This window comes from Beta vulgaris, chromosome 2 (genome assembly GCF_026745355.1).
Source record: "Beta vulgaris subsp. vulgaris cultivar EL10 chromosome 2, EL10.2, whole genome shotgun sequence".
NCBI lineage: Eukaryota > Viridiplantae > Streptophyta > Magnoliopsida > Caryophyllales > Amaranthaceae > Beta > Beta vulgaris.
The window spans coordinates 34,747,292-34,774,867 of record NC_079203.1 but is presented as its reverse complement, the minus strand read 5'-3'; the positions used below and the strand labels follow the sequence as shown (position 1 = coordinate 34,774,867).

The 27,576-nt window shown below is 38.7% G+C and overlaps 1 protein-coding gene and 1 long non-coding RNA gene across 2 annotated transcripts; both read right to left on the bottom strand.

The window, feature by feature from the left end:
- Positions 1–11,339: 11,339 nt before the first annotated feature.
- Positions 11,340–12,206, bottom strand: LOC130590501 (uncharacterized). Its single transcript, XM_057392966.1, has 3 exons — positions 11,939–12,206; positions 11,729–11,866; positions 11,340–11,629 (listed from the first exon to the last, which is right to left on the bottom strand). Exons 1-3 carry the CDS (start codon positions 12,204–12,206, stop codon positions 11,340–11,342), a joined length of 696 nt encoding a protein of 231 aa, XP_057248949.1.
- Positions 12,207–23,990: 11,784 nt separating this feature from the next.
- Positions 23,991–25,912, bottom strand: LOC125494968 (uncharacterized). Its single transcript, XR_007271253.2, has 2 exons — positions 25,647–25,912; positions 23,991–24,284 (listed from the first exon to the last, which is right to left on the bottom strand). It is a non-coding gene; the product is annotated as an uncharacterized LOC125494968 (long non-coding RNA).
- Positions 25,913–27,576: the final 1,664 nt, after the last annotated feature.

Genomic DNA, 27,576 nt, shown 5'->3' with positions numbered 1-27,576 from the left:
GCTGCCTCGCCAACCACGCCGGTGCGCCCCACCGCCGCCACGTCGTCAGTTGACGTTGTCTCTTCGCAGCCCTACGCTGCCTCTTTCGTAGCCTCCATATGCCACTGCAGCTTCATCACCCTTTTTTATGGGCTATGTTCGACGCTCCTATCAGCTGTCTCGCCATCCTTGTCGCGTAATCCACCATGCTTCCAGCCGGGGTTTGCTGGCGCGAATTCTGCGCCACCTGCTGGCGTTATCCCGACGATCTCTCCGGCTCCCTCGTCGGCTTATTTTGTATTACCGTAGATCTCCGCTCCAAACCGTAATAATTTGGTAACAATTACTCTATCTCTTCTCCGAAGGATTTTTTGTTGTGGAAAACACACATTAGTTGTTTGCTTCTTTCCCATCAACTGCCTTGTATGGTTGAAGGCATTATTTCTATTCCTCCGGTTACTATTATTGATGATCGTGGTATTTCGATTCCTAATGCTCCCTTCTATGAATATTTACGTGTTGATCAACAGATTATGTCCTAGATTTTTGCCACGTTTCGTGATGTCTTTGTTGATGTGCATGATTTATCCACCTCTGTGGAAATCTGGAATCGTTTACAAACTAGATATATGCATGCTAGTATGGTTCGCTCTATGGAATTGAAGGGTTGTCTTACTCATATTAAGAAGAGTGATTCGCAGTCTATGGATGATTATTTGCGTGAGATTAAGGTTATTGCTGATAACTTAACTATTATTCAATGTTCTGTCTCTAATCAGGATTTAGTTCAGCATACATTGTTTGGTTTGGATCGTGATTCTGAGTATGATCATTGTTATGGCTGAATTTTTTGACAGGATGACATTGACGCGACGACGCGATGATTCAATGACGCAGTACCATCTGACGTAAAGACACAGAAGATGCAAACCGAAGATACAGCTGAGGATGCACTATTAAGAGCAGTGCATTGAATGATAACGGTCCAGCCAAATAAGGCAAGAGCATTATAAGCCATAAATTCAGCCGTTAGAGAGGACAACATTGAAGACGTAGGAGCGTGAGCATAGAAGATTCTCCATGATTCAAGCATAGAGATTAATGTAATAATTAGTGAATTTATTTTTGTATTCGTTGGGGGAAAAAGCCAAAAAAGAAGAAGGCAATAAAAGGGAGAGAGAGTCAATGACATGTTTTTTACGCAATATTGTGAGAAAGAGATTAAGTGAACTAAGCATTCTTGTAAACGACAATCAGTCACAGAGAAAGATAGTGAACTATATTAGTTTGGTGGATCTCCAACCACCCGCGGTTTTTTACCCACCTTCATTGGGGTTTTCCGCGTCACCATTTTGTGTGTTCATCCCTTTGACTCCCCTTTGCATTCTTTTGTCGCAACATTTGACATCATCTGGTTGACACGTCCCCAAACTTTAATTTCATCATAAGTGATAAATTTTAGCATAAACAATTTGGCGCCCACCTGGGGCATAACCAGACCATCTACTATTCAAAATCCGTCAAATGGGAGAAACACCTAACCTCGAGGAAATGCGAAGGCAGTACGAACAAATGAGAGCAGAAATGCTCGAAATAAAGCAAGCTAACGAGCGTCTAACTACCGACTTTACGACATCGCAGGAGAGGATCCAGAAATTGCAAGAGGAGTTAGCATCGTCCAGGGCTTCGAAAACCCGACGTCGAGAAAATCTGAACGACATCCCTTTGATGGGGAATCTCTCTGAGTCAGATGATGAAGAGCCTGAAGAAGACGAAGAGCCCGAGGATGAAGAGCCCTTGAACAATGAAGAGAACGACCAAGGTGAAGGAGAAGCGAATCTTATGACAAAGCGCATGGCTCAAATCGAAAAGCAAAAAAGCGCTTGATGAAGCTATGTCCCAGCTCCCTGGAGCCCCAACAGGCATCGTGGAACATCCCGACGGTTACGCAGAGTCACCCTTCGTTGATAGGATCTCAAGGACCGTGTTCCCCAAGAAGCTCAACCTGCCTACCTTAGCTGCTACTTATGATGGTTCAACCGATCCAGGCGAGCACGTCGCGTAATACAACAACGGATGTGGCAAGCGTCAATTCCCGGCATTTGGTAGAGGCATGCATGTGCAAGTCTTTTGGAGCCACGCTCACCGGTCCCGCTCTCAAGTGGCTGGGATCTCTCAAGCCAGGAAGCATTGGCAATTTCTCCACCCTAGTCAATAAGTTCTATGAGAAGTTTCGAAGGCAGTCGCAGCCTGGAAAAGCAGAACGAGCGACCTATATGGCGTCGTGCAGGACCCAAAGAATCCGTTCGCGATTATTATAATCGCTTTAAAAAAAATATGATTAGCATTAAAGATCTTGATACTAAGACTGCTATTGAATGTTTCAGGAAAGGATTAATCTTGCGGTCGAAGCTATACAATCGTCTGACGAAGTACCCGTGCCAGACGTTCGAGGAAGTCAAGTCGCGAGCGTTAGCACAGATGAGGTTGGAGGAAGACGATGCCATCCTCAACACCATATCCACCCGACGCGCACCATACTCCTGCGATCGGAAGGCTTTCGTCCCTAAGAAGAACAACTGGCGAAGTCACCCTTATAGCCGTTCAAACCAGGTAAAATAATGTTACTGACGTTGTTGAAAGTGCAGGTAACAGCGAGGACGGAGTCCCAACTTCCCTGCTCTAGACTCCTACGGATTTTCTGTTGATGTCGGAGGTGTCGTGAACGCTTTATCCAAAATCGGAGCGCCAGTTCGTTGGCCAAAAAAGAGCGACCGTCCGAGGCGCAAAAAGATCAATCAAAGTGGTGTCAGTTCCATCATGACCACGGCCATAAGACGGAGAGTGCATCGCGTTGCGACAGAAGTCCGTTCATGCTCAATAAGGGGCATCTTAAGGACCTCTTGAGCGAAAAGGTAAAGCGTCCTTCGGTAGAAATACGCGCAGACCGACCCCTGCGTCGCCCACAACGTAAAGGTAATCAACGTTATCTCTGGTGGATCTGATGTATGTGGACTAACGTATTCCGCAGCCAAAAGGCTAGCAAGAGAGGGTACCCCGTCGTCCGCCGTTTATAAATCTTGCAGGTCAGCTAGGAACGCAAGCTCGAAGCAATGGCGATAACCTTTGACGACGACGACGTCTGCGACGTGGAGCATCACGACGGATTAGTCATATCCCTGACTGTCAGCAACTGCTTGTTGAAGCGAGTGTTAGTCGATGGGGGCAGCTCAGCAACATCATATTCAAAAGCGCCCTCGAAGGTATGGGTTTGTGCGATAAAGATATTACTAAAAAATCTACTGTTTTGGTAGGTTTCAGTGGAGAGGCTCAACATACTGTCGGAGAGATCATACTGCCAACGCTAGCCAAAGGCGTCAACCTGCCAACCAGATTCAACGTTGTGGACTGCCCGTCAGCGTACAATATCATCTCGGACCCATGGATACATAAGATGAAGGCCGTCCCTTCAACCTATCATCATCGCTGAAGTTTCCTACCAATGGGGGTCCAAGAAATAAAGGGCGAGCAGAAGTCTGCAAGGGAATCTATAGTTCGTCATCAAACCCCCAAAAGCGACTATCTAGCAATTAAAGGATGGGTCAGCCTCCGACGCGCCCAGCGAGTAGGACGTGGATGAAGTGATGCTCGATCCATCCATCCCCGATCGTGTCGTCCGAATCGGAGCGACATTGTCGAAGAAATACGAGGTCAGTTAGTTGATTTTTGAAAACTAACCAAGATTGTTTTGCTTGGTCCCATAAAGATATGACAGGAATCAGTCCCGACGTCATTACGCATAAGCTCAACGTCGACCCTGCTCACAAGCCTGTAAAGCAGAAGAGACGCAAGTTCGCTCCTGAAAGGAACCAAGTCATCAATGATGAGGTCCAGAAACTGATCGATACTGGAAAATCCGCGAGGTAAAATACCCAGATTGGCTAGCCAACGTCGTGGTGGTCAGCAAAAAGAACGGGAAGTGGAGAGTCTATCGACTTCACGATTAAAAAAGCATGTCCAAGGATCCTTCCCTCCCTCATATAGATGCAATGGTCGACGCGACGGCCGGTCACGAGCTTTTAACTTCATGGACGCGTATTCGGGTACAACCAAATATTGATGCATCCAGACGACCAAGAAAAGACCGCGTTTGTTACCGATAAAGGTATATATTGTTACAAGGTTATGCCTTCTGGTTTGAAAAATGCAGGTGCCACATATCAGCGACTTATTAATCAAATGTTTAAAGATCAACTGGGTGACACTATGGAAGTGTAATCAGACGATATGCTCGTCAAATCCAAGCAAGCACGATCACATTCAGCATCTGTCGGAGGCTTTCGACGTATTACGAAGGTATGGCATGAAATTAAACCTACTAAATGCACCTTTGGAGTGTCCGCAGGAAAATTTCTAGGGTACGTCGTGACGCAACGAGGAATTGAAGCACAGAAGACCAAATAAAAGCCATCTCAACATTCAGTCCCACGAAGCGTCAAGGAAGTGCAAAAGTTGACTGTCGCGTAGCCGTGCATAAATCGTTTCATATCCCGGTCATCTGAGAAATGTCACCTATTTTATGACGTCCTGAGAAAGAACAAGGGCTTCGAATGGACGGAACAACACGAAGACGCATTGCAAAAACTTAAAAGCTACTTAGCATCGCTGCCATTATTGTCAAAAACAAATATCGGGGAAACGTTGCAGCTCTATCTCGCGGTAAGTAACGTGTCCGTCAGTGCTGCCTGACGCGGGAAGCGGAGAGCCAACAGCTACCAATCTACTATGTCAGTAAGTCTCTGCTAGACGCGGAGACCAGGTATTCTTCATTAGAAATGCTCATTTTAGCCATAGTCGTAGCTGTTAAAAAACTTAGGCACTATTTCGAACACATATTGTTGTGTTATGACTAATTATCCTATCAAGTCTGTCTTGCGACATCCGGAATTGACAGGTCGCATGAGCAAGTGGGCAATAGCACTCAGCGCGTACGATATCCAGTTTCATCCCAGAACCGCTGTCAAGTCACAAGCTTTGGCAGATTTTGTGGCAGACTTTAGCCCAGAGCTGGAAAAGCTCGCAGACGACGAAGTCGCAAAGATTAATCAAGTGAACGACGATTCCTGGATATTGTTTGTTGATGGATCTTCTAATTTTCGTGGTGCAGGTGTAACACCCCGTAATTTTAACCCTTTATTTTTGGTGTTTGTTTATTTTAAAATGGTATTTTCCTTTTCAAAAAAATAAATAATTTATTATTTGAATTATTTTGGAACATGTTATGAAAATGTGTATATATATTTATATGTTGTGATATATTTATATATATTTATTTTAAGTTGTTAGATATTTATTTTAGGTTGTTATATTTGTTTCGTTATTTATTTGGGCGTTTAGGATCCCGTTTTATCACGTAGCATTTTTGTAACGTTGTTGGACCGACTAATTGGGTGATGAAATGTTGTATTGCTTGTGGCGTGTCATGCTAGCCGAAAATTAGCAATTATGTTGTGGATGATGAAGAGTTTTGGTGCGTGCTTATTAAGCTAACTTTTGAGTCTCTTGTAACTCCCTATTTAATTCTCCATTAACCCACCTTTGTAATAACCCTTTAAACCATTTCTTAAGAAGGTTATTAATCAGATTTTTGCTGCATTGTAACCCCACTTTTCGTCCAACCCTTAGAGAGGAAGAGAAAGAGTTTTTCTCTCTTCTCGGTTTTCGTCCATTTCTGCACACCCATTTTCTTTGCATCATATCGCCTTCGTTTCTTATCCGAATTGAGCGTGTGAGTAGTCAAAATCTATCTACTCAAAAAGCTCTTGCTCGTGGTATAATTTGTTTTTGAATAAAGGGGAAGAAGCGACTGCAGTTTTCGTTGCAATCAGACGAGTCATCCGGTTTTTGTTCCTTGTTGCACCTTCACGAAAATAACCATAGCCGGAGATCTAACCGTTTGATCGTCTTCCAATTTAGACAGAACATTGATAACATCTTGTTCTTTTCTTTGTCCGGAGCGATTGGGAATCCAAGATTTTGATCACCGGAAATCATGATCGGAGTAGAGCAGTGCAAAATAAGAGTTTTTCACCATTCAAGAAAAAGGTAACTAGCGTTATTCTAGTTCGATAGAGAATAGATTGTGAACTTAGGTTGTTAGAATCGCTTTAGAGAACATAGTATCATGCTAGGTGGAACTTAGAGGATTTTATGATTGAAGTTATATGTAGTTTCATGGTTGTTGGTGTAGTTTTCATACCTTGGATTTCTACTATGATCATCTTGTTAAGTTTTGTTGATTAGTTGTATCCTTGTTGTTGTTGTGATTAAATGGATTCATTGGTTCACTTGGGTTATCTTTGGATTTTGAGAAGTTGTCGTTGTTGATGAGATTTAGCCTCAAGTGAGGATGATTGGTGTTGTGTTAGGCATGTATGCTAAGTGTGTTAGAATAAGTTTTGGTTGATTTACTTGGATTGCGTCTTGGAATCTTAGTTGTCGTTGTTGTTATTGGTGAAGTATGGATGTTTGTGGAAGTGCTTGGCATGTGTGTCGATGTGTCATTGAGGTTAGAGTAGGCGTGGGTGGCTGGTGTTAGCCTCGAAGGAGTTGTTGTGGGCAAACGAGCGAAGCTCGCAGGCCACGGCAGTGGGCTGTTCACGACTCGCGACGGCTGGCTGTCGCGACCCACGATGCTCGTCGCACCTCACGACGAGGGGTCTGCATCTTGAGTCGTGCTGTTGCGTTTTTGTTTCCTTTTGTTCTACAGCTTGTGTACCTTTGCTTGAGTGGTCTTAGATATGTATGCTAAGGGTGTTTGAGTATTGTTTGGTCGACTTAAGTGTTACATTAAGGGTATGTGCCCTATTTTGTTGGGAAGCCTATGGTTGCTTGGTTTGGAGTATGTTGAGGGCTTATGCTTTGTTGTGCATTCACACATTCGAACCTTGTTTGTTTGTGAATTCGATTTGCTTGTGTACCTTGTTGTGTATACCTATAAAAGTTGGATTAGGTGGATTTTGTGTATACCTTGTCGTGTATACCTTGTGCTTGTAGAGTTGAATTGACCCTACGGACGGTATGGTCCTAGGAATTTGTGTTTGATTGACCCTATGAACGGTATGGTTCTAGGAATTTGCGTTAGTTGATTTTAAGAACGGTATGGTTCTAGATATATGTGATCCTAAGAACGATATGAATCTAGGAATTTGTGTGATGATCCTAAGGGTGGCATGGTCCTAGGAGTTTGTGTTTGATTATCCTAAGGGCGGTATGGTCCTAGGATTTGGTTACTTAACCTTGGGCGGTATGGTCCATTGGTTCACTACGGGTGGTATGATCCGTAGAATTTAGCTATTCGACAAGGGCGGTATGGTTCCTCGAATATGCTAGCTATTCGAAAAGGGCGGTATGGTTCCTCGAATATGCAACGTAGGCCTTGGGCAGTATGGTCCAATGAGTCTACTCACAGGCGGTATGGTCTGTTATGTTTGAGCTTGTGGACCGCATTTGTTGCATTTGTTGCATCGTTGACCGCATTTGTTGCATGGTTGTCGTTTGTACCTCGTAGTGAGTAACGGTCGGTTGCTTATGATAATTTGTACCTCATAGTGAGTACGGTCGGTTGCTTATGAATATTGTACCTCGTACTGAGTACGGTATCTTGATAATGTGTTCTTTGATGTTGCTTCTAATTTCTTTTAAGTTCATTATATGTTTCTATTTGAGCTGGGAGAACTGCTAGTTACTCCCCACTGATTGTGGAAGTTGTTGTATATTTTGCAGGTTATGTTGATGGGTTTCTCCTTTGGTTTTGGGCTCGAGTTGAGTTGTGAGCATTACAAAGCTAGGTGTTTCAGGCCTAGACTTTTAGTTAGTTGAAGAGTTAGTTTTCTCTTTTTGTTATTACTCTAATTAATTTAATTTATTTATACTATTTACTTATGTGGGTTTATCACTTAGTTATGTAATCGCATTTCTTGTAGTAGTGACATTCCCAGAAGACGATGTTTCCGCCATCGTCCTATTAATACTATTATTATTTCTTTCGTTTCCGCTTTGAAATTCTGGGGTGTTACAGCAGGTCTAGGCATTGTGCTAAAGTCACCATAAGGGGGGAAGATAGTGCGAGCCATTTGCTGTGAATTTAGAGCGACGAATAATGAAGCCGAATACGAGGCGCTCATAGCCGGAATGACGTTAGCAGAGGACATGGGAGCGAAAGCATTGAAAGTCTTCAGCGATTCACTGTTGATAGTCAGCCAAGTCAAAGGCGAATTCGCAGCAAAAGACTCTAAAATGGCCATGTATTTAGAAATAGCTCAGAGTAAAAGTAAAGTGTTTAATTCGTTTGACATTTTGCAGATACCTAGGGACCAGAATACATAAGTGGATGCATTGGCAGATCTCGGATCTTCTTTAAAGGACGTTTCGTTTACGTCCGTCCCTATTGTTCATTTGACAAACCCTGCTATCTCTAGGAGTATCGGGGACGCTGTCGCTACGACGACCGATCAGCCTCGAGACAATCATGGGGTCGTCAAAAATGTTAACAATCCCGCACCAGAAAGCGACCCTGACGACGAGGAAGTAAGTGTCAGTTGGACAAAGCCATTTTATGATTTCCTTGCTAACGATGTACTCCCAACAGATAAGGCGGAAGCACGCAGAATTCAATTCAAGGCGCCGCGATACGTACTCATTCAAGGAGTACTGTTCAAAAAGTCTGCCGCAGGCCCCTACCTACGCTGTTTGGAGAAGGAGCAATAGGGGCAAGTCCTGAAGGACATGCATGATGGCACTTGTGGAAATCATTCAGGAGGACGCAGCTTGTCCAACAGAGTACTGCGCATGGGCTATTATTGGCCAACAATGAGGAAAGATGCAATAAGGTATTTCGCCAAATGGATAGTTGTCACGACATGCAGTATGACGCACAAACCCTGTGAACTTTTGCATCCTACTCTCACACCTTGGCCTTTCATGAAGTGGGGCATGGACATATTGGTAAATTACCTCCAGCCCCAGGTCAGAAGGTCTTTATGTTGGCACTAACTGACTATTTTCTAAGTGTGATTGAAGAGGTTCTTTCCAACAGGTACGCGATAAGGAAGTGATTTCCTTTATATACACTAACATCATTTGCAGGTTTGGCGTCCCGTCCGAGATAGTATGCGACAACGGGTCACAGTTCATCAGCAACGAGACAAGACGCTTCTGCGATGAATGGGGCATAGCGCTGCTAACGTCAACGCCAAGATACCCACAAGCCAATGGACAGGCTCACTCCAGTAACAAAACGATCATTGACTCTTTAAAGAAGCGGCTCGCAGCCAAGAAAGGTAAGTGGGCGGAGGCGTTGCCTTCCATCTTATGGGCTAACCGAACGACGCCGCACACCGCTACCGGACAAACTCCGTTCTCACTAGTCTATGGTTGCGAGGCTGTCTTGCCTTCGGAGGTGAGCGTCCCAACTGCGAGATGCAGCCTAGCGACGGAACGACGGAACAACGATGAGTTGATAAACGACCTAGATACCATTGAGGAGTTGCGCGACGCAGCGTTGGTGCGCATGGCGGCACAACAGCAAATAGTAGCGAGGAGCTTTAACAAAAGCGTCCAAGCCAAGTCTTTCGTCGAAGGAGATTGGGTCCTAAGGAAAGTATTCCAGAACACACAAGAGGCTAACGCTGGTAAGCTAGGTCAGAAGTGGGAAGGACCATATCAAATCAGTAAAGTAGTAGTAGGCCATGGAGCCTACCAATTGGTCCGACGTGACGGAAGCTCCGTACCTCGTAGCTGGAATGCCACACCCTCAAACGATACTACTTTTAAAGCTAAGTGATAAGCTTTGTTTTCCCAATTTTTTTTATTTTTTTTAAAAAAAAAAAAGAGATACATATATACACATAGAGATATAGAATAGTTGGTAATGCTATTATATCTGGGTCGCTAGATGTTAGCGACCATAGTGTTCTCTCACTGGGTACTTGTTGAGTTGTAGGCAAATTGTCCCATTCAACTTATTAACGTCCCGACGATTTTAACAAGGCACCAGGTAGACTTGCATCTTGCCACCATAAAAAGTGTTTTGATCTACTATTGCCTCAACTGACGTTATGACAGGGGCACAGTCATTTTAAAGAGATAACTACTCATGACATTTCAGCCATCTCCCTGACGAATACATGTAAGTTTTATGTATTTCATATATGTATTCTAAAAGACGTTTAGCCCAAACGGTACGTCTGAGCGACCAATGATGACTTTTATTAAGTCCAAACGCTACGTCTGAACGACCAAAGATGGCTTACTAAACGCCTGACCATCCTTTAGGAACGTCAGAATAACGACCGAACCACATGCATGCAATATAAAACAAAGACATAAGGACAATTTTGCCAAAGATCAAAGCATCAACGTAATGGTCAACCCCGTAGGTGACCCAAAAAAAAAGGAGTTTAAAACAATAAACAGTTATGGCCACCCCCATGGGTGACCCAGAAGTACAGTACAAACGGTCACTCTTTCAAGTGACCTTAACAAAAGATTGATTAATGTTTAGATAAGAGGGGGATGGTATAAAGGGCTTAAAAATTAAAGCAGGGACCTCTTCAGCTTCCTTCTCCTCAGACGCTTCAGCTGGAGAGGACAGTAGTTGGAGCCTCCTTCTCGGTTTCGGGGTTAGGGGGCACGTTTGACGCTATGAACCCAGCGCAAGACGGGGCGTTTTCATCAACTTTTGATGAAGAATCCGCCGTCGCAGCCAAGTCCTCTTCGTCCATCAGATCCTTCATGGATCCCATGAACTGGAGGTATAGGTCAATGTCCTTCTGTGGCGTCCACGACGCCATCTTCTTCATTAAAAACTGGTACATCAGCTTAGCCCTGACCCTAGTCGTCACCTCAGCCTCGAGCATGTCCAGCTCGTTCTTCTGTGCGTCGACGCTCGCTTGGAGCGTCGTGATCATGACGAGAAGATCCTCCAACTTAGTGCCCTCTGCCTTATCTCTTCTAGCTCCTCCCCATTCTTCTGCAAAGTCTTTTTCATGTCCTCCATGGCCTTCTTGCAAGACTCCACCTCATCGCTTTTGGACTTCGCGTCCAATTCAGCCTTCTCCATTCTCTGCTTCATGGTCAGATGACCCTTCAGCAGAGAGGAGATCTCCCTCTTAGCCATCAGGAGATGTTGAGAAGACTGCACAAAAAGATATGATACGCGTCACTTAGAGAGTCACAAGTTATTGTCATAAGTAGGCATAATGTCTGAAAAAGGAAATGAAGTCTATACCTGAAATAGGAGTTCCAGCCCATCCGACATCATGCGAGGAAGAGTATGTTCCTTGATCCTTTCCATTGCGCTAGGAAAAAGGAACCTGTTTGCTTAGGCCATATGGACCGTTCCAACGACATGAAGTCATTTGGACGGTCACAGAATAGGAAGGACCACTTTTGTCTGGGGGGGCTAGGAAGTCAGTCTTGCGCGTCTTAGACGCAACGTCCAGCTCGTCGTCCAAGTGGACGACAACCGCTGTCTCCTTCTTAGACGACGCTGACGCAGCGTCAGTAGAGGACTCCCTCTTGCGCTTGCGCAGCATCTCAGCTAGTTCCTGCCCATCCAAACTCCCCCTAGGACGCGATTGAGACGAACCTGTCCGGAAGTGATTAAGTCGTTAGTATAAAACCTTCCATGGTAGAATCCTACTAAAGAATAAAAAGCAGAGGAAAAATTTAAATTAGATAGACTAACCAGAAGCCATAGATGAACAACTGTCTTGAGAAGCAAAAAGAACCCTTCTGAACTGCCTGTCCTCCTCTGACACCTTCAGAAACTTGTCACAGAGACTCTGAGACTCGTCGCGATGCGACAACAGTTTTGGGTTAAGACCTGCAGTAGAAACGATGTAAGAATGGTGTTAACGACACATCATGAATTTAGAAAAACTAAAAATAAACACACCTTCGGTATTCCAGCCACCAACCAGAGACGCCCCAGCTTCCCCTAGCGACGATCTCTTCACAAAAACAAACCTGTTTTTCCAACCTCTGTCATTTGACTGTATCCCCCCGACCAGAGGCTCTAACCTCGCCTTTGCATGCAAGGCTATCCTATTTTTCGCTTTGACCCTAATTTCGTAATGTAACAGCAAGTCATAAAGGGTGAAGGCTTCGTCCCACGACGCCGTCACCCTGTCGATGAAGCTCAGGATCCTCCAGACTTGGGGCATAATCTACCCTGGGCTGATTTGGTAGATCTGCATTAAATCCCTTGCCAGGGGGGTGAAGGAAGTCTAAGACCTATTTTGAAAGGGTATTCATAGAGCACTACCCATTTTTGGGGACACGACTCTGGGGGTTCGTCAGGTTCAGCATTTCTAATGACAGTACTCTCAGGCAAATTTCCTAAGTCTAAAAACCTTAAAAGTCCTCTTCTGACATCGTTGACAGTTCATCCTCATTTTCTACCCTTAGTTCTACAGCTTTTCTTTCCCTTTCGTTTCTCTTGGTTTTTCACAAAAGTCCTAATGCTGCGTCTACTGGGCGCCATGAGAACGATAGAGGAAGAGAAAATAGAGCGAATCAAAGGAAAAAATGAGCGAAAAAGTGCGAAATTACCTGGTGTCAGCGATCGATTTTCCGAAGGAGAGAGTAAAGGAAGTTATGGAAGTTGCCTTACTTAAAGAGAGAGAAAGATTTGATGAAGTGAGAGTAAAAGTTATGATTTTCTCAACCGCTTAAGTTATTTATGCCAAAAGTGAGCAATCATGACAATCGTGCTAACGGTTATAATTAAAACGGCTATTTAAAAATAAAACTACCTTTTGTATTTTGAGACTCTTGGACTACCAAAAATAACCGCTCAAAGCAGATCTCCTTTCCTTCCATGCGTCTCTTTGGAAATCTTTTTCTTTAAATTGACAAGGGCGAGATTTCTTGCGATTTGTGATATCTTAATGACTTGTGTAGAATTTCATTTGATTCGTTGGTTTTTTTAAACAATTGTCTCATGGGCTTTGTGCCACCCCAATTCAACAATTGGGGGCAAACTGTTATGGCTGAATTTTTTTAGAGGACGACATTGACGCGACGACGCGATGATTCAATGACGCAGTACCATCTGACGTAAAGACACAGAAGATGCAAACCGAAGACACAGCGGAGGATGCAAGATTAAGAGCAGTGCATTGAATGATAACGGTCCAGCCAAATAAGGCAAGAGCATTATAAGCCATAAATTCAGCCGTTAGAGGGGACAACATTAAGACGCTGGAGCGTGAGCATAGAAGATTCTCCATGATTCAAGCGTAGAGATTAATGTAATAATTAGTGAATTTATTTTTGTATTCGTTGGGGGAAAAAGCCAAAGAAAGAAAGGCATATAAAAGGGAGAGAGAGGTCAATGACATGTTTTTTACGCATATTGTGAGAAAGACATTGAGTGAACTAAGCATTCTTGTAAACGACAATCAGTCACAAGAAAGATAGTGAACTATATTAGTTTGGTGGATCTCCAACCACCCGCGGTTTTTTACCCACCTTCATTGGGGTTTTCCGCGTCACCACTTTTGTTTGTTCATCCCCTTTGACTCCCCTTTGCATTCTTTTGTCGCAACAACTTTGACATCATCTGGTTGACACGTCCCACAAACTTTAATTTCATCATAAGTCATAAATTTTAGCATAAACAATCATATAGTTACCACTCTGTTGCATTACCTTTTCCATCTTAGTTTTGATGATTTGCGCCCTAAGGTGCTTCTTCATGAACAACGTCTGAAAGTTCGAAGGATGGTTTTGATTCCTCCTCTCATCATGCCTTAGTTGCAGTTCAGTGTTTTGGTTCTGGTTCCGGTTCCTCCCCTAAACCTAATTCAGGAGGGAGGAATAGGGGGAGAAATAACAGAAATCGTGGAGGTAACATTAATCGAAATCTGAACAATCGTGGTAATGGTCGTGGTATTGGGGGTAACAATAATTCTCGTGGTTCTGGTAACAATAACAACAACAATGCAAATCGGAGACGCTCCAATGGGAGTAATTCATCAAGTAGCAACGTAAACTTTACCCCTACTTTCGATACTTGTGGTCTATGTTGGTTTCCAGGTCATCAAGATGCCTTTTGTCCTCAAAGATTCAATTCCATCTTTGTTACCTCTTCATCTGAAAGTGTCACTCGCGCCTTAGCTGCACTGTCTGTTGGCGGTGAAACTAATGATTCAGTCTAGTACCCGGATTTGGGAGCTGCATCTCACATGATCCCTCAGGATGGTAAGTTTTCTGCTAAAACTCCTTTTACTGGGTCTACTTCTCTTGTAGTTGGTAACGGTACCTTACTCCCTATTAAAAGTACTGGTAATTTAACCTTAAAAATTACAAGTCGTCCTCTTCAATTATCATTTGTCTGTCATGTTCCTAACTTGAAACATAATTTATTAGCAGTTAACAAGTTGTGTCAAGAAAATGATTGTGTTGTGAGTTTTGATAAAATTTTATTTCTGTTAAGGACCAGACAACGGGGGAGGTTCTGCTTCGGGGATCCAGTAAACAAGGTGTCTACCCCCTTCAGCCTCATGTTGTCCCTCCTAAGTCTGCAGTTCCTGCTTTCCTAGCCACTAAGGAGTCCGATGACGTTTGGCATGCTCTTCTGGGTCATACCTCTTCTAGCATCTTAGGATCTTTAATTCAAATAATTCTATCACATGTACTTATAAGTTTCATGATGATTGTGTTGGATGTAAGTTAAGAAAGATACATCATTTACCTTTTGATTCAGTTGAACATGTTTCTCCATATCCATTATATAAAATTCACAATGATCTTGTGAAATCAATTATTTCGTTATTATGTTGTATTTGCTGATGATTTTACACGATATTCATGGATTTATCCTTTACGCCAAAAATCGAAAGCTTATTCTCAATTTCTTGTGTTTCAAAAGATGGTTGAAAATCTTTTTAATTGCAAGATTTATTCTTCTACAACATTTTCGTCACAATGACATAATTTTTCAAAAATCTTGTCCCCATACTCCAGCTCAGAACGGTGTTGCAGAATGCAAACATTGTCACATCATTGAAATGGCACGTACTATGATCATTCATTCTGACTTTCCTGCTGAATTTTGGGTTGATGCATCATACACTGCCACCTATACTATTAATAGATTGTCTAGCTCGGTTTTAGGGGGTGTTTATCCTTTTGAAAAATTGTTTCATCGTCCCCCTTCCAATCACTTTTTGAAAACATTTTGTTGTGAATGCTTCCCTTTATTTCTTAATTCTAAAAATCACAAACTGCATCCTAAGTCTAAAACCTCTGTTTTTATTGGATATGCATTGGATTATAAAGGGTATCGTTTCTTCAATCCTACTACCCACAAAGTGTTCAGTAGTCGTCATGTTCTTTTTCATGAACATAAGTTTTTGTATCGTGCCCTTGTTGGTCCCTAGTCTACAGTGTCCTACACTTCTCCTTTGGTCCTGACTTCTGATTGGAATCTCACCAATGTTGCTTGTGGATCATCACCTGTTTCCCCGACCCCTGTCTCGTCGGTCTATGTGTCTCATGTGCCTCGACCCCCAGTTACCGTGCCTTTAACATCCGTCGTGGTCTCCCCCTCTTGCACTTGCAGCTTTGCTGCTCCTTCGCACACGCCCACACTAGCGCCCTATGGCCTACCTCCCGGCACTTTTAGCTCTCCTGCCTGGCCCAATGTTGAGCCAGTGCCCACTGGGCCGTCTCCTCTTGCTTCCCCTTTTTCTCCTTATCGCATGACTTCTGTCTCGCATGCTGGGCACCCAACGACCAAAAGTCGCGCCTCTCCTCTTCCTGGACCGTGTGTTGTGGCTGGCCCAACTCCTTCGGCTCTTGGGCCCTCTCTCACCCCTGCCCGTGATTCTGTGTCTCCTTCCACTTCAAGTTCAAGTGTCATCCAAAACCGTCACCCAATGGTCACTAGGCTTAAAGATGGTGTGTCTAAGCCCAAAATTTTCATGAATTTCAAAACCGATGTTGTCGAGTCTAAACCCACTAATTTTAAACAAGCTTCTAAAGTCTCTCGTTGGCAACAAACTATGTTAGATTAATATAACGCTTTGATTAATAATGACACATGGGAGTTGGTACCTCGTAACTATGATAAGAATTTACTTGGTTGTAAGTGGGTTTATCAGATTAAATATAATTCTGATGGTTCTGTGGAGCGGTTCAAACCCACGCTTGTTGTTTTTGGAAATCACCAGCAGACAGTTATTGATTACTTTGAAACCTTTAGTCATGTTGTTAAGCCTACTACTGTTCGCTTAGTTCTCACTATTGTTGTTTCTCTTAAATGGTCTATTCATCAATTAGATGTCAAAAATGCTTTTCTTCATGGTTTTCTTCATGGTTTTCTTCATGAAGATGTTTATATGCGTCAACCTCTAGGTTTCATTCATCCATCTAAACCTACTCATATTTGCCTTCTTCGTAAGTGCATTTATGGTTTGAAACAAGCTCCTTGAGCCTGGTTCTCTCGTTGCAGCAATTTCCTGTTATCTATTGGTTTCAAGTGCAGCAGTTGTGACACTTCTATGGTCACCCTAAAGTTTCGTGGGCATCTTATCATTCTTCTCTTATATGTAGATGATATTGTCCTTACTGGTAGTAGTCCTTCTCTTGTCACAAAATTCATTTCTGTCATTTCTTCTCAATTTGCTATGAAGGATTTAGGGGATCTTCATTACTTCTTAAGTGTTCAGGTTGTGCGTATACCTCTGGTTAATTTTTGTGTCAAAATAAGTATGTTTCTAATTTACTCCGTAAATTCCATCTTCATACTGTTAAACTAGTTACCACTCATGTTGTCTCTAGAGTAACATTGTCTGTGCTTGATGGAGAACTTCTTGTTGATCCCACAGATTATCGTAGTATGATTGGTGCATTGCAGTACTTAACTATGACTCGTCCATATATTGCTTATGCTGTTAATATGGTGTCTTAGTTTATGCATGCTCCTCGTAATACTCACCTTCATGCTCTGAAAAGAATTTTCAGATATCTGCAGGGCGCCTTGGGTTTTGGTCTCTTCTTCTATAGCAGAAGCACTCCTACTGTTGTTATTGCCTACTCTGATGTAGATTTGGCAGGATGCCCTGACACGTGCCGTTCTACTACTGGCTATGTTGTTTTTCTTGGGAAGACTCTAATTTCATGGCGTTCAGAAAAGCAAGCTATGGTCGCCAAATCCTCCACTGAAGCTGAATACAGGGTTGTTGCCTATACAGCTGCATAAACCATTTGGCTCAAGCAACTTCTTACTGACATTGGCCTTTTTTTTGTCGTCTTGCGATCGACTATTGTGATAATGTCTCTGCTACTTATCTTACTGCCAATTCAGTTTATCATGATTGTAGCAAACATATTAATGTCGATTATCATTTGGTTCGAGAAATGGTTGCCAAGGGAGGTCTTATTGTCCGACATGTTCCTACACAGTCTCAGGTTGCTGATATTTTTATTAAGGACCTATCTACTGACTTGTTTACTAAATATCATACCAATCTATCCGTTGTTTCACCCCGTAAAAGTTGAGGGGTATATTAGAGTAACATTATATATAAAGGATAGAATGGACTTTTACTAAGTCGTAGGCCTGTATTGTAAACGCTATATATATATTGAATGTCAGGGTTAACCTAATAAGATTAACACAATTATTCTCCCCTCTCATACATATTATCTTTAAACTATCGATGAACGTCTTGCGTTGAAATTACCAATTTAGCATGTTAAAGAAAAAGGGATGACCGATCTTCAGAGCACTCTAAAATAATCAAAGTTATGACTTTTTAAAATTGACTGACGATAATTAGGACTAATGACATCAATTATTCCAAACTTAAAACTTCGTTTTCCTTTGTGGCAAACTAAAATCTTCTATTAAATTATTGATTCTGAAAACTCATATCAATAGATTTACCATAAAAGATGTTATAACATTTTAAGAACATCAAATGAGTAAAGTGCGTTAGATTCATGATGTGAATATACTAAAAAAAAAGCCAATATTTGCATATATTATTATTATTATTATTATTATTATTATTATTATTATTATTATTATTATTATTATTATTATTATTATTATTATTATTATTATTATTATTATTATTATTATTATTATTATTATTATTATTATTATTATCATTATTATTATCATCATTATCTCAAATATATAAGTGAAGGAGGAAGGAAGATGTTGCCTCTCATAAAAAGTCAATTATAATATCATTATACCCTTAATGAAATTAAATTGTCATATACTTCCTCCGTTTCTTTTTACTTGAAACGGTTTGACTTTTACACTATTCACCAACTCTACTTCGTTTATGTTTGGTGATTTATAGTTAAGGAAAAACATATTCATGTGGGATCTTATTAGATTCGTCTGAATGTATATTTTCTGAATATATACTTTTCATAATTTTTGTTTATCGGTAGTTAAACTTATTGATGTTTGAAATTATGCATTGGCAAGCGTGAAAGTCAAACTGTTGCAACTAAAAAGAAACAGAGGAAGTACATCTTTTCTTTATCCTACTTGCCATATATATTGGACAAGTTAATAATGGAATTCAATTTAAAATTTCAATTAAATATTAAATTAAGGAGAATGATTTCCTCTTATTACCTACGTGTGAAAAAAATTTATTCAAAAACTAAATTGATAATATAACTTGATTGACACGATTTGATTTTTTTTTTTTTGAATTTCATATTAATAATTATACTCATAATATTTTAAAACCTAAATGTTGATCATTCTTCTGTACTCTCTATTATATAAATCAAAATCTTTTCGACAATTGAACCTGATACATAAATTCTTCCACTTTATTTGAGCATAGACTTTCTTCTAATGTATGTTTCTTTCTCTCGATAATATATTTGAATAATGATGAACAAATAACTAATAAAACCAATGAAACATTGATTTAAGAAAAATATAGTAAAAAGTTAATAATAATTATAAATGTATTTTCGAATAAATATTTTTATAACACTAATGAATAACTAATTGAGAAAAACTAAAAACATTAATATTTAATAGGACTTGCACGCATAACATGCAAAATATGCTAGTTACATCACATGCTAAGGGTACATGATTTTTTTTTTTTTTTTTTTTGACAAAGTAGGGTACATGCATATAATTGCATATATTGAAAGTAATGGATGTCGGTAACTTTTTTTAGCAGCCAACTTTTACTAGACTTTTTTTTATTTGGCTTCAAAATTAAAGATTGTATTGCTCTCTTTCGGTCTTTCCATACATACGTGAGCTAGCTTGTGCCTTGTAGTATAGTTTTTTACTATATAGTCTTAACAGGCAACATCCCTAATTAACAAGGTGTAGAACAGCTCGACAGGAGATATGGAGTATGGACCAGGGTGATACGAGATTATTAGTTCTTAGGTGAATATGTGTATAAAGAAAAAGTTAGGTAAAGTGTGGGATGATCTTTGTTTTTTATTATCAAAGATGGTGCTCAACAGCTCAAGCATGTTGCCACACACTTCAAACTCTCTTTAAGTACTTAGCTTCTTGGATCTTTTAAATGCTTGACATTTGAGTTTAGACCAAAATATATGAATGTAATTCAAGAAATAGTCATGTACATTTTGACATATCTCAATTATATAAGTCAAAGGAGGAGGTGTGATGTCCTCATTTGAAATAACTAGAATATCCTTTAATAAATTAAAATAACGTTTTTTTATAATAAATTTAAAAATGAAAAACAATGCAACTTGCCATATGGATTAAGTCAAAAATGGAATATTTCATTTGAAATGACTATAATACCCTCTAATAAATTAAAACAACATTTTTTAATAATAAATTTAAAAATGAGAATCAATGCAGCTTGTCATGCATATAGAATAAGTAAAAAAGGAATATACAATCACCATTAATAACTTAACTAGATTGACACAATCAATTTACGAACTTAATTAGAATCTTCAATTTAAAAAAGTTAGTGATATGTCCTCACAACATAATACTTCGTATTTACAAAGTCAAACAATATGGTTTATTAACATTTACAATCGTTAAAGAACTACACTAAAGCTGCTGACAAAAATTGTTAAATCTCGACCAAATTTTTCTAACAGTTAAAAATTTGTCACATTTGGTTCAAAAAGATAATAACATCTACAAAAAGCCTCAATAATTTAAACACTACCAAAATAATTTTAGATTAAAAAATATATGCCTATTCGTACTTAAGATTGTTGGCGCACGCATCGCGTGCATATATGGCTAATTATTATTAAAGTATGTAGGCAAGTATTGTAGGCCGACATGTGTCATTCCAACTCATATGCTGACATGGCTTCACTTTGTCTTTTACATGACATCCGCATCCAGACATGGAATTCTTGAACTCCTGACCTCTTAATCCAAATGTCATGATCTTATCACCACCCTACAATTCTATATGAGACCAAATTCTCATTTCTATTATTAAGTCCTTACGCATTATAAAAGTTGAAATAATAAAATTAGAAGAGAATAATCAGATGAGCAATCCATCTATCACTATTATTAAAATTACGGGATAGAAATGTAAGCTCCCGCGAATTGCCCTATTTTTTTTCTTTTTTTTTCAAAAAATCTAATTAAAAAAACAAATACAAGCAATGACCCATAGCATTGCTCGGACCAATAGCTAGTATATTATTGAAAATGTGTGGAGATAAATTGTAGCTCGCCACGTGTGCCTCTCCTCTTCGCAAATGACATGGCGCCATGTAATCACACATAGGGGTGTGCGCCGCTCCAGGACCTGATCGACCGAAACCAGCTAGATCGGCGGACTGGAATTTGGGATCTTTTTGAACCAGGTTGGGATCGGAATTTTTTCGGTCCGATTTTGGAGCTGTTGCACTGAATAAATATGTATTCGAACCATTTCCTTAAAATTCAAGGTGGATGTCCCAGCGCGAATTTCAGCAGTTACTTGCTCGGATTCAACATATTGATCGTTTTGATCTACTCCCTCCATCCCAAAATATAGTTCTCATTTCCATTTTGGATGTCCCAAAATATAGTTCCCATTTCCATATTTATTTCCATATTTTTCCGTAATTTTTCTAGAAAAATTGTGTCCCGTCATTTATTTGCTTCTTGAATTATTTTTTTCTTTTTTTATTCAACCAAAATGTTACAATTAATGCTCTTTCACCAATTATTTTCCATTCTCTCTCCTAAAATCATCTTTTCCTATACAACATTTACTTAAATAAACAAAAAGTCTTTAATATCCCTCTTATATTCTACTTGCATAAATTACCGTGAAAGAAGGGAAATGGGAACTATATTTTGGGACGGGGGGAGTACAAGAAAACTTTTTGGCGGAATATTCACATTTAACCAATTCCTTAAAATATAAAGTAAGGAATTCCCCGAAACTCTTCTATATTTAGAACCCCGAAAAAGCACTTTTTAGATGTCTCGTCTACATGTCGAGTTGAATTGGAAGAATATACCAAGGATTTGTATTTGTTTATAAATTCTCCTAGCGGATGGGTAATACCCGGAGTAGCTATTTATGATACCATACAATTTGTGCGACCAGATGTACATACAATATGTATTGGGTTGGCTGCTTCAATGAGATCTTTTATCCTGGTCGAAGGAGAAATTACCAAACGTTTAGCATTCCCTCACGGTTGGCGCCAATGAGTTTTTTATTTGAGAGAAAAAAGAAAACCATGCTTTCACCATATGAAATATTAATATTAAGTAATAATAGCATGGCACTTTGAATTCGATATGAGAAAATTTTGCTCTATCTTTATTTTTTTAAAAAATATTTTTATTTGATTTAAAAATATTTATAAATTAGATACATTAACATTTCATACTTTTAATAACAATAATCCTAAAGATAATATATAATACTCCCTCCGTTTCCTAAAGATTTTCCCTCTTTCCGTTTAAGGGTGTTTCCAAAAGATCTTCCCTCTTTTGCTTTATTCCTTATTTGGCAAAACAAATTTCCCTATTTACCCTCTCATGTCACTATCATATGGTCCACCATTACATTATTAATTCAATTTTACTCCCTTTCTCTCTCCTACTTTAACCCCTTTTTTTTTGTTTATTTATCTTCACCCCTTTCTCTCTCCTACTTTACTCACACTATGCCCCACACAACTTGATTTTCCTTGGTATCTGTAGGAACAGTAAGTGGGAAAATCTTTAGGAAACGGAGGGAGTAGGTTTTTAACTTTGTAACTTTGAACCTATTAAACTTTTTTAACATTTTTTTTTAGAAAAACAGAAATTCCGGTTCACCAGTCCGGACCAGATTTTTCCGGATTTGGACAGAACCGGACGAGAAACTCATAATCGGATTTCGGAGAAATCTCCGATCCGGTCAAAATTTCGGTCCGGTTCAACCTAATTCCGGTCTGACCGGCCTACTCTTTGCACAATCTTATTAATCTACATATTGGTTCCTCATGAAAAAATGAAACAAGTAAATGCAAGTATTTATGTTTGAACCTACGAGGCCACAACCTCATGTTTAAAAAGATAGTTCGTTTACCACACACTCCAATGCCATAACTATTGTTAGCAAAGTAGCCAAGAAAATGAATAGTCATACTCATCAATTTTAATCACAAAAATAAAAGAAACTAAATTTATTCTCAAGTTATACGAAATAAATCATCACTCTCTCTTTATTTATGCATCTGTAGAGCTTACACAGTTCAAACATATAAAAAAAATAATGAAAAATAAAATTTATTTCATTATATTTCATTATTCTTAATCAACAATAACATCTTTTAGGTCCAATATATAAGGTAATGAGTTGGTAGTATTGAAGAATAAAAAATCCAATTTACTTGATATAATGTTAATTGCAATGAAGCGAGGCATCGCTTGATCTAATAAACTAGTTCTTGTTTTAAAACTTTTATAATTTAGAGCACATTTTCTTCAACTAAATTCTTTTAAATTTATCTAAAGTATTATGAACTTATTGAAGTTATTTTATAAGGTGTTAAATTTTGTGGAAACTTAACTAAACTTATTAAACATGGAATATAATTTTTTTCCTAAGGTGAAGAGAGCACATCCTTAGTTGTCACGCTTCTGAATCATTGCTTTTTTTGCGGTTTTTTGGTTTTTTGCTTACTTTGTACCCTTAGCTTAATCAATGCTCATTTAGTGGATTATAGCTTTGCTCCACATCGAAAGATGCTCTAATCAGATAGTTGTTAACATATTTCCTCAGTTCAGAATTAAGTGAAATACTTCTCTGGAAAAAACTCTCGATTACGTAGAAAAGAGAAGTGTTTCACTTATTTCAGAAAGGAAGAATTATATTATTATTTTTCTCTCTTGAAATAGATGTTCTATGGGTAGGTGTATTGTTTTTCTATATCTTACATATATTTGAAGGGGGTGAGACACACTATATGTTACTCCCTCCGTTTCCTAAAGATCTTCCCACTTACTGTTCCTACAGATACCAAGGAAAATCAAGTTGCACTACAAGTAAAACAAGCATCTACGACGAGATTTCCCGTTGTTGAAACGCCTAATCTTGTCGTAAAAGCCCTTTTACGACGAGAAACGCGCCTGGTCGTCACACGTCGTAAAAGGCTTCGTCGTTAAAAAGTTTACAACCAGTTTTTGCAGCTCGTCGTAAATACTTAGTTACAACCAGATCAAACCTCGTCGTTAATCTTTGTTTTTTACGACCAGATTACGGTCGTAATTATGGTTTTTGAAATATTAAAAAGTTGTAATTGCGATCATTCTTCTTGTCGTAATTGAACGAAATCTCATCGCAATAGAATTAATCTCGTCGTAAATCTATACCCACATCATTATTTCTTTTATATATAAAAAGTAATTTTTTTATTCGCCTTTAAGCAACATGTTTCTATGTATGATCCTTATAATAATGTAATAGCAACATCGAATTTGCGTTACAGGAGAAAATGTCTAAAAAGATAAATGAGAAAACATGTATATATTACTTCTAATACTTCTCTTTAAAATGAGTCAGATATACAAAAGCTAAGCATTGCAAATTGTCATAAAAGTATATCTCATCCCTAACTTTGCATCCAAACTATTATAGATTGTCTATACAAAATTTTTGCATCCAAAGTTCCCCATAGTGCTTTTAAGTAGTATATTTAAGCTTTGCATCCAAAATGAAGGAAGATTTACAAAAATAGGATGTCCTGCATGTGAGCCTTGAACAAAAGTGGTTTTAGTGCTGAGCTTCTAGTACCTACAGAGATTCATAGATATTATCATATTAGTACACAGTACACACTATAGAATCAATCTCATTCACATAATTCTCTAATTTCCTTAAAAATCCATGATTGCCTTCAACACCTATTTCATATTCAGTGTTTAAACGATCACCTTCAACAAATTTCATCCATTCCTTACAAGGTGCCATTATATTCTTAACAAACAAATTTCAATAAATTTTATAACTTGAACTCAACAATATAAAAAAATTATAAGATAGATTATAATTAATTAGATCAGAATGAAAAAACTAGGAGGAAAAGAATACATGAAGGAAGGTGTTTAGGTTTAAATATTAATCTTGATTGACCAACAATACATACATCTCAAAGGATAGCAATCATTTTCTGTCTTTTAGTTTTAATCCTTGTCTATACTATAATCCTTGTCTAGACTATATTAGCTTATTCGATTCTCAATGCGAGCAAAGTGTACGTATATACTGTCTTTTATTGTAATTCTTTTGTAGTAATTTATCACAAATTATGGTTTGCTTTCAGTTATGTCTATGGTTTAACCCATTAAAGTATTAATATTGTTCGTTGTTGCTAAGATTACATCCTTCATCCTATATATTCAATTGGATCTGGGAAAAGCTGAGAAGAGAACTTGAAAAGAGCATTCCTTATGTTGAGGATCTTTAAAGTCAGTGACCCTATAATTTAAGTGTGATCATATAATATATGCTCTTGATAACTTGCTTTGCATAGGAAATATTAAGTTCTTTTCTCTTTGTCAAACTAAATACCATGATGTCAACCATCTGATATCTAAAACTAGTTATTAGTGGAAGACTTAACCACTACATTTGACTTATACATAAGGAACGAAGTACTTAGAATCATTATCTAACATGACCCTTTGATTCAAAGACTCTGACTTCCAATTTTTCTTGTTCTTCTTCATTGCTCTTTACTTTAAGGATCTAACCTTAGCTCTTGATACCATGATGAACTTAGAAGATAAAAGGAGAGGAATATATGGCAATAGAAGACAAACACAACAAACTGATCCTTCAAATAATGACGTACGAAATTGCCATACAATCATTGAACTTCCCTTTTCTAGCTAAATTATCCACCATTCTCTTCCATGAAGCTCGGCAATTTCACCACCATTTTCATCATCATTCAATAGATTTGCAAAAAACAAAAAAAACGCAAATTTACCACACCCAAACCCATAAACAAGCAGCAAGCCAATAATATTGAGAATTCGACCCAAAATTTTTACCCAATAAAGACATAAATCGGGAAATCAAAGACACAATTATAAGAAATCCAAAACATCCACAATTTGCAAAAAAAAAAATTATTCAATGAAAATATCTAACCTCTAAACTCGTAAGGAACTCGAAATTATCAGATTCTTGGAGCAAATTGGAAGCTTTGGAACTCCTGATGAACCACAAGTGGCAATTTCGGTCAGAAATTTGATGCTGTCGAACTACTGATAAACCCCAATATGTGAATTCGGCCCAGAAATTTTACGCATTGGAACTCCTACTGAACCGCAATATGTGAATTCAACCCAAAATTATAAGAAATCCAAAACATCCACAATTTGCAAAAAAAAAAAAAAAAAATTCAATGAGAAATATCTAGCCTCTAAACTCGTCGGGAACCCTAAATTATCAGATTCTTGGAGCAAATTGGAAGCTTTCGAACTCCTGATGAACCGCAAGTGGCAATTCGGCCCAGAATTTTGATATTCGACCCAAGCAAAACAAACCCCAAATTCGACCAAAAAACCCAGAAAAATTCGAACGAGTTAACCCTAAGCAATAAAATTTTCGAAAAAATTTAGCCGGATATGAGATATGAGAGAGAGAGAGAGAGAGAGAGAGAGAGAGAAGAGACAGAGAGAATGACTAAATTTTTTTCGGTGTTGCTAATTTTGGGGAAAAATTTAAGGAGAATTTTTTTGGGGGAAAAGTATGAAGGATGGTTTTTGAGGGAAAAAATATGAAGAGACGAAATTTGGGGGAAAAATATGAAGGAAGAAATTTGGGGAAAAAAGAACTGAAAATTTGAAGGAGAACCCGGAATAAATCCCGCTTTTGTTTTCAGCCAAATTTTAAGATTTTGATTTTTTATGACCAGATTTCCGCCTCGTCGTAGATAATTGCTTATATTCCGACCACTTTAATGGATCTGGTCATTATTGCTCATTACTTACTACCAGATATTTGTGTGGTAGTAATTTTTTATTTTTTTTGCGACGAGATATTATCTTTTACGACCAGTTTTCCGCCTCGTCGTAGATAATTTCTTCTATTTGCCACCAGTTAGAGGATCTGGTCGTTATTGCTCATTCTTACGACCAGAAACGCGTGTGGTCGTAATTTTTGGTCGTAACTGAAACAATTTGTTGTAGTGTTGTGTGGGGCATAGTGTGAGTAAAGTAGGAGAGAGAAATGGGTGAAGATAAATAAACAAATAAAAAGGGGTTAAAGTAGGAGAGAGAAGGGAGTAAATTGAATTAATAATGTAATGGTGGACCATATGATAGTGACATGGAGGGTAAATAGGGAAATTTGTTTTTGCCAAATAGGAATAAAGCAAAAGAGGGAAGATCTTTTGGAAGCACCCTTAAACGGAAAGAGAGAAGATCTTTAGGAAACGGAGGGAGTACATGCACAAACACTACATACGTATTTTGCTAGTTGCGTCTTACATTGGGCGTTTGGTTCATATAGTAGCATGGGTTTGGAATAAGGAATGAAATCAAAGTGGTATAGGTTTGGAACTTGATACCTAATACCATGTGTTTGGTTTAATTTGTAATGAAAATTTTTATTCTATGTAATACCTAGAGGTATTGGTATGAGCCAAACCACCCCCCCCCCATGGGTTTCGAAACCCCATAACTTATGGATTTGAGGTATGAGTTTTAAATCTATTAAATTATTTATTTGAGGTATGAGTTTTGAATCTATTACATTATTAAACAAACACTAGGTATGAATTTTGCTCGTTCTAAACCCATACCTCATACCAGAATCAGATGAACAAGACGTTGGTTTATCATCTCTATTGGCTGCCAGTTATTGCTTTATCATCCTTGGCTGATATTTTTCATCTACTAATAGAGGTTTCCTTGACCTAGACTTGAGTTCTTCCATTTTAAGAAATTTTTATGTACTTTTTTTTATAAAAAAAATTCAAAATTTTATAGTGTATAATTTAAACAATTGGTATTCTATTGAGATAGAGAAACCTTCACACTCTATTTATCTTTTCAATTTTTTTTAAAAAAGAAAA

What these genes read in the sequence shown, in the direction of transcription:
- LOC130590501 (XM_057392966.1), bottom strand. Translation starts at nt 12,206, where the DNA reads ATGCCCCAAGTCTGGAGGATCCTGAGCTTCATCGACAGGGTGACGGCG. An exon ending in TGGTGGCTGGAATACCGAAG is followed by an intron (nt 11,867 to 11,938) that starts GTGTGTTTATTT and finishes TTTCTACTGCAG; the next exon opens with GTCTTAACCCAAAACTGTTG. An exon ending in TTGTTCATCTATGGCTTCTG is followed by an intron (nt 11,630 to 11,728) that starts GTTAGTCTATCT and finishes ACTTCCGGACAG; the next exon opens with GTTCGTCTCAATCGCGTCCT.